At 41.5% G+C, this 14,080-nt stretch overlaps 1 protein-coding gene across 2 annotated transcripts in view; it reads right to left on the bottom strand.

Moving 5' to 3' along the window:
* SLC25A26 (solute carrier family 25 member 26) overlaps positions 1 to 13,765 on the bottom strand; it is a 2,337,350-nt gene extending 2,323,585 nt beyond the window's left edge. For both annotated transcript variants that reach the window (XM_044077958.1, XM_044077959.1), the window contains exon 1: positions 13,613 to 13,765. In XM_044077958.1, the coding sequence (XP_043933893.1) occupies positions 13,613 to 13,744 (132 nt within the window). In that variant the 5' untranslated portion in view covers positions 13,745 to 13,765. The remainder of the gene's footprint in view (positions 1 to 13,612) is intronic.
* Between the last annotated feature and the right edge of the window lie 315 nt (positions 13,766 to 14,080).

Raw genomic sequence — 14,080 nt, 5'->3', positions numbered from 1 at the left:
CCACACCTCTGCTACCTGTGCATACCCATTCAGAGATCACACAACAGAGGGGAAAGGACAAATTCTCCAGCCCTCTGTACTGCAATCACATAAATATTTGATAATTAGTACCATGGCTCATATATACACGTACACACACATTTATATATATATATATATATATATATATATATATATATATATATGTGTGTGTGTGTGTGTATATATATATATTTATATATATGTTTACATACACACATGCACACATACATACACATATGTATACACACACACATGGAGCACAATCATTCTTCAAAAATACAAAACATCAAATCAAAAATCATTGAGCACACATGGTCAAACCTGCAATAATAATAAACTATGAAAAAACCCACACCCTTGCTAATTAAATTTACCAAATCCAAGATCGCACTACAGTAGGGGAAGAGTATATTCCCCAATCCCTGCTGTATCGCAACCTCATAGTGAAAACGCCAGAAGTGTTTTATCAGTTGTCCTGGCTTTTTTCATCAGTCAATAAAAAGACACTGATGAAACATTCTTCTCCTACACATATATGTATATAATGGTTATTTTTATTTATTTATTTGACATTTGGTTACCAGGAAAGTCTGACTGGGTCAGAAACCCATTTTCAGCAGAGGCCCGGGGAGAAAAGCTCCATTAACAAAGACTAGATTAAAACTGTACAGTACTTAACAGTTCCATACAAGTTTAGTACAATAGTAACTAATAATATAGAGTAGTATACAATGAATTAACAGAGTGCAAATATTAACATGGTTACAGACAGGAGTATGATGACACAAACCGTTTGTAAAAAATTAAAAAAAAATGTGATTGCATTATTTTTTTGTTTGTCTAGGTAAATTGTTTGATATATATATATATATATATATATATTTATTTATAAATACACACATATTTGGCTGTGTGGTTTTACTTACTACACACACACATTTACATGGAGAAGATGTAGTAAGGAGGAGAGTGTGTGAAGCTGATCAGAAAAGATAAGTATTTGTAGTGAGAAGTAGCTGGAAAGGGGTAGCAAATGTTTTACATATTCAGTGGGAGGTGGAAAGTTATACAGTAGGGGTTCAAGGTTAGATATAATAGAGAAGGGTGAGAAATGATGTGAGTCCATGGAGTATGTGAATAAATTTATAGTAGGAATAAATGAGTGTAGTAGGTTAGTGAAAGGTAAGTAGAGAAGGCTGGCAGAAATTGGAGAATGGAGGTGAAAGGGAGAAGAAAAGGGGAAGAAAGATGGAGTGGTAGAGTTATAATTAAATGATTAGTAATCAAGTTTGGTTTTGAACAAGGACAGTTGCTTGACTTGAGTAGAAATTGTTTTAGTTTAAATTTAAATTTCTTGAGAATTAAGGTAGTTCTAATGTTCAAAGGTAGTGTGTTCCATAGTTTAGCTACAGAACAGGAGCGGTTTTGTTTGTTTTTTATAGAGCTAATAGTTGCTTGTATTCTTAGCGGAGAGTTCGAATGGGTATATAGATTTGGAGCAAAGAATTTATGCAGGGACATATTTGTAGAGAACTTTGTGGGCAATGGTAAATTGGTATCTTAGTTGCTGGGGTAGTGTGAGCCAATTAAGGGAAGTAAGAGCAGCACAGTGATGTTTGTGGAATGGTAATCCTCTTGCAAATTTGGCAATTTTATTGTAACAGGATTCCAGCTTGTTAGTGTAGTTTGGTTAGTGAAGGGCCACTGTATAGTAAGGAGGGTAACAGGTAGGTGGTGGCCAGTGTTCTTTTTGTGCCTGAGTCTATACATTTTTTTGTCGATATAGCATTCATAACTTTTAGTGTGTTTTTTGATGGTATTATGAATATGCAGGTCAAAGATTAGTTTGTCTATTGTTATCGCTAAAGGTTTAGCATGTGGGACAACTTCAATTTCTGTTTTATTAATGGAATGTATTTTAAAGTCGGGGGAGTATGATTCTGGTGTAAAGATGAGTAGTTTGGTTTTGTTTGGGTTTAGTAAGAGTTGTGCATTATTGAGCTATGTTTCAATGGATGAGAAGGCTGTTTGGATTATATGTTTAAAGTGTGTTAAATTCTTAGAGGAGGAAATGATGGTTGAGTTGTCCATGTATTAGATAATAGTACTTTGGCAGGAACCAGTATGTAGGCTATTTATCAAAATGCTGAAAAGAAGGGGACCAAGGATGTAGCCTTGTGGGACCACTGTTTTATTGGGTAAATATTTTGAGAGGAAGTCTTGCCATTTTACACACTGTTGTTTTTGGGAACCACTGTTGAGAAGTATGTGTAAGGCCTAGTGAAGATAGTTCATGCAAACAAAATTTTGGGTTGTGGCACAGTTCAAATGTCTTTGATAGGTCTAGGAATATTGCTGAGGTTAGATGGCCTAAGTCTCTAGCTCTATCGATTGTGTCTGTGAAGGTTATTAGGGCTTGTTGTTATACTGTGTGCTGGTCTGAAGTCATGTTGGGTGGATATGGTAGGTTATTATGAATACGTTAGTCAAGAAGTTGCTTGTGGACACATTTTTCCAAAATTTTGGAGAGAGGAGACAAGATGGAAATGGGGTGATAGCTAGTTCTATTAATGTTCCTCCTTTATGTAGGGGGGTAACAATTGATTTTTTCCAAGTTGTTGGAACATAGGCTTCTAAGATGGATCTGTTTATGAGAATATTAACATGGTAAGTGATAGCCTCAGCTGCAAGTTTTAAGTATTCAGATGGGATGTTGTCAGCTGAAAGGGAGCTACTTTTTATTTTTTGTAATAGGTGCTGTGTGTAGTTAGTGGATACTGGTTGCAATGTAAAGAATGTTGGTTTTGGTGATGATATTGGAGTAGTTTGGGAAGAGGGTGTGGAATTTGCAGCAAGTGGTTTATTTATTAACTAGGTTTTCTACACTTTCTATAAAATATATATTAAACATTTCTGCTATTTGAAATGGGATTTGTCTGTGACTGGTGCAGGGTTTTGTTTTGGTCCTGGGGTAATCAATGATGAAATAGCAGACCAACATTTTTTTGGATTATTTTTATGGTCAGATAATTGCTGAGTAAAGTAATGTTTCTTGTCAGCAGTTCTATGTTTCTTTGTTTGGTTATCTAGTTGTCTATAGTTTTGTACTGATAGTTCATTTTTATTTTTCTGGGATTTTTTAAAGGCTTTGTCCCCATTTAGCAGCAATTGTTTTATAGTCTTTGTAAGCCAGGGTGCATGGTTGTCTTTGGTTCATTTTGTACGAAGTGAGGCTAGACTATTGAGGGTATCTGAGAATAGCTTATTAAAATATTCAACTGCTTCATCCAGGGACAGTACTTTTAATAAGAACCAATTTAGGGATTTTAATATCTTAACAAAGAATGCTTGGCTGAAGTTCTTTAAACTGCTGGAAGTTTTTTAGCTGTGTGTTCTAGGTGAATGGGAGATAGTCTTGTGAGTGTATGCAGGTAGGTGATCGCTTAATTTGTTTGGTAGAGTTCCAGAGTTAGAGTACTTGTTAGCAACAGTGACTAGGATCCAATCTAGAACAGAGTTTTGGTTACTACCTTTATGAGTTCTAGTAGGGTTGTGATGAGTTGTGTGAAGCCTGATAGCTTGAGACTGTTGGGTGGAAAGTCAAAAATTAGATTCTGCCAGTTAATGTTGACAACACCCATGATGATGGTTTCATTAGATAAGTTCTGAGAAATCCAGGATGGAATATTTTCTAGTGTAGATGAGTTATGACCAGGAGGGATATATAAGAATACAATACAGTGTTGTTTAGTTCAAGTGAGGAATGAGGATTTCCACATTATTAAATTTTGGGATGGGCTTAGTGTAAGGTATTATAATGTAGGAGGATAGGTAGATGAGAGCAACACCTCCTGCTTTTTTATGGGTTCTGTCAGTTCTTATTATGCTATATCCTGGTGGAAGTAGTTCAGTGTCCTGAATATGTGGTTTTAACCATGTTTCAGTTACAGCAAGTGCATCGGGTTTGTTTCAGATTAATCATGCATGGAAATCAGTTGTTTTATTACACATACTATGAATACTTAATGTAACTAGAAAGAATGAGTTGGAAGGGTTGTTACTAGGATTGTGTGGGGCAGAGTGGGGTCCTGGACTTGGGTGAACATCGCCACATTTGGATAAGCAAAGGAGATGGAAGAAGTAATGTATTGTGATTATACATACTGGTCTTTCTTTTATTAGACAGCTACTTTTACAATTTCTGGAATGGTGCAAAATTTTGCACTTTGTATGGTGGAGGATATTTGAGTTCAGTATGCTAGCTGATATATTAGAATAGGTATTAATATGTTTTTCAAAGCTGGTGTTTGATGTTATGGAGTTTGTGTAGGTGTTGATATTTTTGGCACTTAGTGAAGTGCTTTGATTTAGAATAAAGCAGGTTACTATAAGGCAGAGTAATCTGAGAGTGTGGGAGTAGGGGTATGGCAAATAAATATGCATACATATGTGTGTGCCAAACCACTCAACTTTACTATATTTCCTGGAAAGCACCATTTTTTTAAATGTAAAATAACCATGTACTACAACAATTCTTAAACATCCCTTTAAATAATGATTTATAAACCCAGTTCCCTTCACCAGTTATCACATTATCAACCAGTGGCTTTAATGACCACTGTGACACAATAACACCTCTAGTGCCTGAATTTGAAGAGAGAAACATTTTCTTAAATTTTATATTAAAAATATCCCATGGTCAACCACGTTACACCTAAAGCATGCAGTGGCAAGAAAGTAGTTGCATTGCTGGCAATTAAGTCATACCACTTGTGCGGTAGGAAGTTCTAAATAGTGCCAGTATTAAAGTGGGTGAATGAAATTTTTTATTGCATCTGATAGAGTGCACAAGAGTGGTTTCACCTTTATGAGATAGTTTTGTGACCTCCCTTCTGCAAAAGAGTTTCATGACATGTATTTGTGGGTTTTATTATTCCACTATCTAAAAAAATGTTCCTTTCCTTTCATGTGCGAATGACAAGAATGTTTTATTTTTTGAATATTGTAGATTTTTGATGTTAGGTGCATGAATACCCAGACACTAAGTATACAAAGTAAAAAGCCTGCAACTGCTCAGCACTGATATCTTCATTAAGTTGCAATTCCTTATTTACAGACAACTGCAACCAATTTGGCATTAAACAGAACTCTGAGGAATTTGTGCTGTTTACTTAAGTAGCTAGATTAATGTTGCAATGGAATGGAAAAAGAAGTTATGTCTTACCATAACGTTCCATCTGTGTTGTAGATCTTTGTTGATTTATTACAGATAGGACCTCGGTTACGTCCTCGGAACCGATACGGCTGTTTCCCAGCTCGCGCCAGCCAAAAAATTTCAGCTAAAAACCTACCCACAATGCCCTTCTCCTAGTTACTCCAGATCGAGTTTGCCCGCCCTAGATAAAAGATGTAGTAATAGAAAAAATAGTAGGAGGCTCTCTCTGAGCAAATACCCTAACCAGGAGTTCCTAAAGTCCACCAGGAGTCCAGGCAGGGGGAAGGAGGGCGAGAAGTAATGAATGAACAAAGATCTACAACACAGATGGAACATTATGGTAAGACATAACTTCTTTATCTGATGTTGCAAATCTTTGTTTATTCATTACAGATAGGACCAAGTCCCCCAGCTACTTGAGTCCTGGGTGGCCCTAAAGAAGAATATTCCTGAGCACCATAGAACCAAATGATGCTCGTCCCCTGGAGGCCAAATCCAATTTGTAATGAGATATAAAGGTATGAGGTCTTGCCCAAGTGGCTGCTGCGCATATATCATCCATAGAGGCTCTGGAATGAAAAGTTACAGTAGTAGCCATAGATCTGGTAGAGTGAGCCTTTATTTTGGAAAGTAATGATAGCTTATTCTGTTGGTAGATAAAGGCAATGACGTTTCTAATCCAAGAGGATAAAGTCATTTTGGAAACAGGTTTACCCAGTCTGGGTCCTGCAAAGGTCACAAACAATTGGTCTGTTTTCCTGAAAGATTTAGTCCTGTACAAATAACAACAAAGCTGCCGGTGCACATCAAGGGTGTGCAAAAGGTACTCCCCTCTATTAGAAAGCCTTGGGAAGAAAACAGGCAGGTCAATACACTGGTTAATGAAAAAGCCAGAAATGACCTTGGGCAAGAAAGACGGTTCAGTACGAAGGGACACCCTATCCGTGTGGAAGATCAAGTAAGGACTCTCAACACTCAAGGCCTGCAGCTCAGATACTCTTCTCACTGAGGTGAGTGCTACTAAATGTATTGTTTTCCATAACAAAAATTTCAAATCACATGACTCAAAGGGCTCGAAGGGAGAACCTGCGAGAGACTGAAGCACCAGAGTCAAGTCCCAGGGTTTTAAGGGAGGCTTGAACGTACGTTTAACATGTAATACTCCCTTCAAAAAGGTCTTGCATAGGCGGTGTGACATAACTGAAGAATTATCAAGACCATTATGAAAATTGGCGATAGCTGCTAAATGTACAGTGATCGTTGAAGCTGAGGCTCCTGCATGTAAAAGAGTAGTCAGGTATTGTAGGATCTTTTGAATAGGCATAGAGAAAGGGTCTAAGTTCTGGTCTTTGGCCCAAATAGAGATCCTAGTCCATTTGCTAGAATAAACCTTTCTAGTGGAAGGTTTGTGTGAGGCCAGAAGACATTCACGAACAGGAGATGGGATGTTAGGCAGCTTGGCAATCACTGGAATTGGAGGAACCAAGCTGTGAGCTTGAGACTGCGCAGGTTCGGATGAATCAGTCCCTGAGGATGAGATAACAGGTCCTGGGTATGATCCAGGATCCACGGGCTGTGAATCAGATGAGGCCATAAAAAGGGGAACCAGACTTGATGTGGCCAGTAGGAAGCAATGTGGATCACTTTGCTTTTCAACCTCTGAGCTTTCTGGAGAAATTTTGGAATGAGGCGAAACGGGGGAAAGGCATACAGAAGACCTGGGGGCCAATCGTGCATTAGAGCGTCCCTCGGTGGTTCCCCCTGAGGGGGATCAAGGCAAAACAGCTACTACATTTGTAGTTTAGAGGGGAAGCAAACAGGTCGCAGCAAGGCTTGCCCCAATGGTGGAAGATCCGATCTGCTATTACAGGGTTGAGGGACCGCAATAATGTTGGAACTCCCAGGAATGTGCATTGCTATAAGAAAGCGACTGGAAGCTATCGCCCAGTGCCAAATCCGCATGGCTTCCCGACACAGGGGGTAAGATCTGGTTCTGCCTTGCTTGTTGATATACTAGACGACTGACATGTTGTCTGACTGAAATGCAATGGTCCCAGAGGGTAGGGATGCATGGAACGCTTGCAAAGCTAACTGCCCTCAGTTCCAGGACATTTATGTGCAAGTTGGCCTCGATGGGGGTCCAGGTGCCTTGGAAAGTCTTTCCTTGGAAATGCCTCCCCCCACACCCTAACAGTGAAGTGTCCATGGTTACCATGGCCGTGGGTTGGGGAAGACAGAATGGTCGACACCAAAGATTCCTTTGTGGCTTCATCCACCATAGCATTTCTTCCTTGCAACAGTTTGTAAGGCGTATCATGTGGTTGAGTGGGTGGGTTAACAACAACCATTGTGCGGAAAGGAGCCACTGCAGGATTCTCATATGTGCAGTCTCTCCAGTGGTACTAACGTAATGGCAGCTGCCATGGAGCCCAAGAGTTGCAGTACAAGATGTACTGGTACATATGTGTGAGGAAGAAGGTCTTGGATTTGGTGCCTTATTTTCAAAAGCCTGTGAGAGGGAAGAGAAGCTTGACAGGATGTTGTGTCGAAGACTGCTCCAATAAACTGCAGTGCCTTCATTGGGGACATCTGAGATTTGTCTTTGTTGATTGTAATCCCCAAGCGGAGAGCGAGACCTTGAGTGTTAGAGAGGCTGCAGACTAGGAGATTCCTGGTCAGAGCAGTAAGGAGCCAGTCTAGATAGGGAAACACCTGGAATCCTTGTAGTCGAATGTGCTACCTCAACTGCCATACATTTGGTGAACACTCAGGGTGCTGTCGCGAGACCGAATGGCAGTGCCCTGAACTGGTTGTGACTGGCTCCCAGCCAGAAGTGGAGAAACCTCCAGGAGCGGTGATCCATCTTTATGTGGTAGTATGCATCCTGGAGGTCTATAGAGCACATCCAATTGTCCCTCCCTAGGAAGAGAAGAATGGACTGTACTGTAACCATCCAGAATTTTTGAGGTTTGATAAATTTGTTCAGTAGGCTGAGATCCAGGATTGGTCTCCAGTCCCCTGTCTTTTTTGGCACTAAAAAGAACCTCGAGTAAAACCCGGATCCTGTCTGGTGGGACTGGTTGGAAAACTCTTTTTCTTAGCAGCTTTTCTATTTCTAAGGCTGCTAATTCCCTCTGATTGGGTGACACATCGGGGAGTCGTTTGATGGGTTTTGGAGTTAAATTGAATGGTATTTGGTATCCTCTGGATATTATTCTAAGCACCCAAACATAGGTAGTAATAAGATGCCAGGCTGGGAGATGCAGAGAAAAACGACCCCCAACGGCTTCCAGAGGAAAGCAATCAGGCTGCTGCTCAGGAGCGCTGGTAGGGTCTGCCGGAGAAAATCTCTGGCGCCCTGGTTATGCGGACCCCCTCTACCCCGAAAGGGGAGTCTTCCATACAAGTTGCCCCCTCTGCCCCGGGAGGATTGTTCACCACGAGTGTCATGAAAGGATCCTTGGGATTTCTTGAACCACATCTTTCCTCCCTTCTGGTTCCTGGAGTAGGACATCTGGGAGTTGGAAAAGCGTATGTCCACAGCAGACAAGGTCTTTCCGTCTTTCGCACTATGTGCAAGTGTGTCTCGTACCTACGGTCCAAAAAGTGCAGATTTGTCAACAGGTGCATTGACGAAGGAAGATTTAAAGGGGTCTGCGAAGTCACACAACCGCATCCATGCAATACGTCTCATGACAACACCAGATGCTGCAGCTCGAGCTTTCCCCTCGGTGGTGTGAGATATCAAACATATCGAGGAATTTGAGATGGATTTAAGGGTAGCTAGCTGCAAGGCAACAGTGGCACGCACCTCATCAGGCAGTAACCCCACCAAAGAGGAAGACATTTCGGAAATTAGGACTCTTCGAAGGCAAGGAAAGTGTGCCAGATAGTTCAGCGACTGAATGGCGAAGGTCGCTGAAGCATAGGTCTGCTTCCCTAATCTGTCCATGGTCTGGGACTCCCTGTTTGGAGGATGGACAGTGGAACTATCTTCTGCCAGTTTCTTCTTGGTGGCCTCCACCACGACCATAGAATCAACTGTCAACTGCTTGGACCAGGGGGGCTGGTCTTCAGGTGTAGAAAAAATTTTGTCTGGCCTCCGGGGGACAGGTTCTACATTGTCTGGGGCCTTCCAGGCACGCTGCATAATTAAGTTTAACAAGAACATCTGCTGGTGGGGTCACCCAGGAGGTAGATGGCCAGGCACGGAAGGCCTGCAGGAACACAGATTCCTCAGAAGAAGGGTTAGAGGACTTCCATTCCCCCCTGCTGTTTGAGGATTTAGAGAATGTCTCCGAATGAAAAGTCGTCAGGGAGAGAACTAGGGACCCTTCCCCCTCATCACAATCAGTGTCTTCTGTGATAGATTCCTCTGGGGAATCAAGGTGCTTCCTCTTGCACCGTTTCTTCCGGGGTGGCTCTCCAGTGGGATCTTCTGAGGAGGACTCCAGAGAAGGGGTTCCCTTCAAAGGGAGTTCTTGTGACTCCTGTGCCCAGGGACCCGACATAGCGGGTTGGGAGAGGTGCATGCTGGGGGAGGTTTCTGATACTGATGTCATTGGTTCTGACTGTGAGCCTTCGGAATGAAGGACCCATTCCATCACCTGTACAGCAGGCCCACTCGAGGAGGGATGGAAGCCCGGAACCGGGAGGGGCAACCTCGGAACCAGTGTCACACCCCGCCCCGAAGAGCCCACCTCCAGTTGAGGGGTTCCGAGAGAACTGCAAGCCGTCTGAACCGTGGACAAACGGTGCCTGCAAGAAAATAGGCGCCGGACTAGGTACCAAGGTACGGATGGGTCCAAGCACCGCTCCGAGAAAGCATCGGAGCCGATGTCGCAAGGGTGGTCGGTGCCGATAGGGAAACACTGCTGTCGGAGCAGAGACAGTATGTACCAAAGCGGACATCGGTACCGAGATCAGGGTGGATGCTGGAGAAGGATAAACAGGGGAAGAGGTGGTAAAAGATTCCGAGCCAGGAGGGATGGAAGGTCTAGCTGAAATGGGCAATCCCCTAGCTGCCAGAAGCTGGTCCACAACCCGCACTAGGTCTAGTTCAGAAAAACTCCTAGTGGATCTAAAGGAGGCTGCTGAAGGGGAATCAGGTCTTTCTAGAAAGAGGCTAAACCTCTGCCACAAAAAAGGGTTGTAAGTTGGAGAATATCTTGTCCTTGACAGGTATTCGAGTTTTGGAGCCGAAGAAACTTTTGGCACTGTGCCTGGGGATGGTGCCGAGGCATGTACAGTCATCGGAGCCCATGGAGCTGAAGAAACTGTCAGCAACGTGGTCGGGGATGGTGCCGAGGCATGTACAGTCATCGGAGCCGATGTGGGAACCAAGGATGGCACCGAAGTCTGTGGTGCTGTGGTTGGAACCAAAATAGGAGTGAATATCATGGTTGGCACCATGGGAGAGGACACACAGTCTGGTGCAGAAGAGGTTTGTGCCGAGGGTGCCAGCAAAGCACGGAGCCGACTCGGTTCCATAACTAATGGAGATACAGGAACACAGTGACTCTGTTTTTCCTTATGTTTTTTGGTCTTAGGAGGGGGTGAGACCTTCAACCCAGATAGAGCCTCCGGGAAAGGTGTCTTGAGTACACCTAAAAGTTTATTCTTACATTCTGCTAGTGTCCAATTACTAAAACTAGTACAAATGTCACAGTCAGCTTTAATATGGTCCACGCCCAAACAGTAGACACAACGGGCATTTGTATCCGAGTTGGGCATCTTATGTCCACACTTGTCACACTGTTTAAATCCCAACTTAGATTTGTCTGACATGGTAAGGTAACAATGCTAACCTATAGAAAAAATAAGGGAGACAATACCAGTGATGTTAATTTAAAGAATACCACTAGTAAAAAGGGAAGGCCTGTCAAAGACAGGAGAGAGGGACAGTACCAAAAAAAGGTAAAAAATTAAATTACCAAGGAAAAGGGTAGGAAATAAGCTTAGGTATTAGGCGACAGTGAGAAAAAGGCTAACTTGACTAAAAATTTAGTAATTATGAAGAAAAACTGTCATAAAATTAACAACTGTCTACTTAGCTTTGAGAGAGATGGCTAACACCTCTGACTAGGAACGCAGCAAACGAGATCTGGAGCAACTAGGAGTGGGGCATTGCGAGTAGGTTCTTAGCTGACAGTTTTTGGCTTGCCAGAGCCAGGAAACAGCCGTATCAGTTCCGGGGACGGAACTGAGGTCCTATCTGTAATGAATAAACAAAGATTTACAACATCAGATATTACATTACAGAACAAGAATACAACCTGATGTACAAATATATCTAACAACAAACAGCATTCTATGAAAGATAAGTGTAAAAAAGCTTTCCGCTATGAATGTACCTTAGCCACATGACAACACTCTTGCACATCTTTGTCTTAAATTTGTATTCCTGTGTGTGTGTGTGTGTGTGTGTGTGTGTGTGTGTGGGGGTAATCTCACGAAACTATTGGAATGGGAGGAACTGTACTGTTAAAATGATTTGCCGATGTTTCTATATACACTGCAGCATTGGACGAGTCAAGTGCCACAGTGTATTTTTCAAGCTTGATACTCCAAACAACCAGTGGCACAAATCAAACAGTTATAATCTGTGCAGACAGTGGCACAAATCCAGCTTTCCTTTTCTTTCTTTTTTAAGCTTTTTTTTTTTTTTTTAAATAAAAAGCTTTGTAAGCATTATATTAAACCACGGACCAAAAAAATTAACTTTTCCACTTGTAACGTTACCGTATGGTAACATCAACTATGCACACAGACTTCAGCAGGGCACTTTTGTGCATGTGCAGTGGTGCGCATACTAAAATCTATGGCACAATGGACACTTTGCCTATGTCACAGAAGCTAAATTTCCTTGTTTTTCCTCAGTGATGTCAGTGCAAGCAAAGTATACAGTTTGCAATTAATTTTAAATATGAAGATGACCAAAACACAGCACAATACATTTACCTCACAAAGAGGATTACTGGACTCAAACAGATGCCCTATGCAGACCGTCTCAAAAAACTCCAGCTTTACTCCGTCGCACATCGCCTACTCAGAGGCAATCTCTGCCTAACATACAAAGCTATGTCAAACCCAGAGCTGTTGGACATGCTCCACTTAAAGAAATCCCAATCCCTCCAAGCTACATGCTCTAGGGACCTAAACCTTGTCACCACAATAAACAGAACATGCTGGAGTGATAGATTCCTGTCCCAGAGACTTCCCATACTCTGGAACTACCTATGTCAAACAGAGCTCCTCATTAGCACTCTTCAAGAAAAATCTTGATGATTGGATGGGAAATAGGAAATTCACCCCAGGGATCACTGCTGTGGCTCTGTTCGACAGGGGCACAGGAAAATAATTGTCTTGGGTGGGGAAAAGCCAGTGTACATTTTTTGGCTAGGCTTACATAGGCCCTAGGGCCAATAGCTTAGTACCTACCTATGAACATATGATGGTGAAAATGCTGTTCATGACCTTATGCACTGAATGCTGTAGTGTAAAAGTATATTTCAAAACATTGGCAATTACTTTAAATATGTAAATACGATTATAGTTGTCCATCTTATTATTTACTATTATTATTTTGGCTAGAAGTACAACTTTTTTCAACAGCTTTTGTCCACATTTCTGAAGTACGAGGTCGACATGGTGGCTGTAAAAGAAAATAAATACGCAAAGTACTATGACAATCATATCTCTCAACCAATCAGTGACAACCCTCAAGAGAATCACAGACAAATTCAGAAAAAATCATGGACAGTTTTAAAATAGTAGTTATAGCAAGCCTTAGGTATAGGCCAACTAGTGTGCCGCTCTAGCAGGGGCACTTATTTTTTTGTAGCAAAAAAATGGTTTCTTTAAAATATGTTGAATGAATACAAGAAAACCCAGAAACTGTGCAACCCTTTTGTCTAAGGCACCAACTGACCAAAGGCCGATCTTGATAATAGTACTACTCACTTGAGATGCCATCAATCAGAAACAAAACACTATTAGAATGCCATCTTTTATCCAATCTCTCACCCAGTCAACAAATGCTAAAAACCACCTGCTAACTCGGTAAACGCACTCTATTGAAATCTATAACTCACACTTATTTCACTAAAAAAAACAGCACTAAAGAAATCTATAACAAGTATGTTTTGTAGAAATAAACAATTTTACTCTCAAATTCAGTAAATATTTTGGACCTACACGGACATCATTCTGTAGCTTTATTAACCTCTCACTACAGAAGCTACACTTTCAAAATAAGAGGTCACATGCTGAACTACTAACATTGACGTGAGTCACGTTCTTTACAAGGGAGTGATGCACTGACCATTTAAAAGCACGTGCAATAGCTATACATTATCAAATTCAGGGGGCACTTACAATAAGCGCTGCTACAAATTCCCTGTTTTTCATTTTTAAAGACCCGTTAATGGAAGCATCATAGAATACTACAGCAAAAATTACAAGTACAAACTGAAAGTAGTTACTCGAAGGCGGAGTTATAGCGCCCATACAGTGACTTGAAAAGCACTTCCGGGACGCCGATTGAAGCATACGCGATTTTTTTTATCTTCACGTTGTGGCTCATAATGTTACTTTATTTAAGTCCGTGTTATTACAATTCACTCAAATTCAGTGAATTGTAATAATTGGTACTGTAAACGTCGATTTGTGATAGCGGTGGACGAATACTCTGTCACCACACAGACAAATAGTACATTAACATGTTTTATATTTATTTACTTTGACCGCACACCCCGGTAGGAGTAGAGTTGCCACCTTTTCAAATGCCCAAAGTGGGACATTTTTGGTACAAACGTCAGATTTTGCAGGGCGAAACATACCCAT

The sequence above is a fragment of the Protopterus annectens genome, chromosome 7.part0 (assembly GCF_019279795.1).
Source record: "Protopterus annectens isolate FY-2018-M chromosome 7.part0, PAN1.0, whole genome shotgun sequence".
Taxonomy (NCBI): Eukaryota; Metazoa; Chordata; order Ceratodontiformes; family Protopteridae; genus Protopterus; species Protopterus annectens.
Note: the sequence above shows the minus strand (reverse complement) of the source record. Positions and strands in the feature narration are given on the sequence as shown.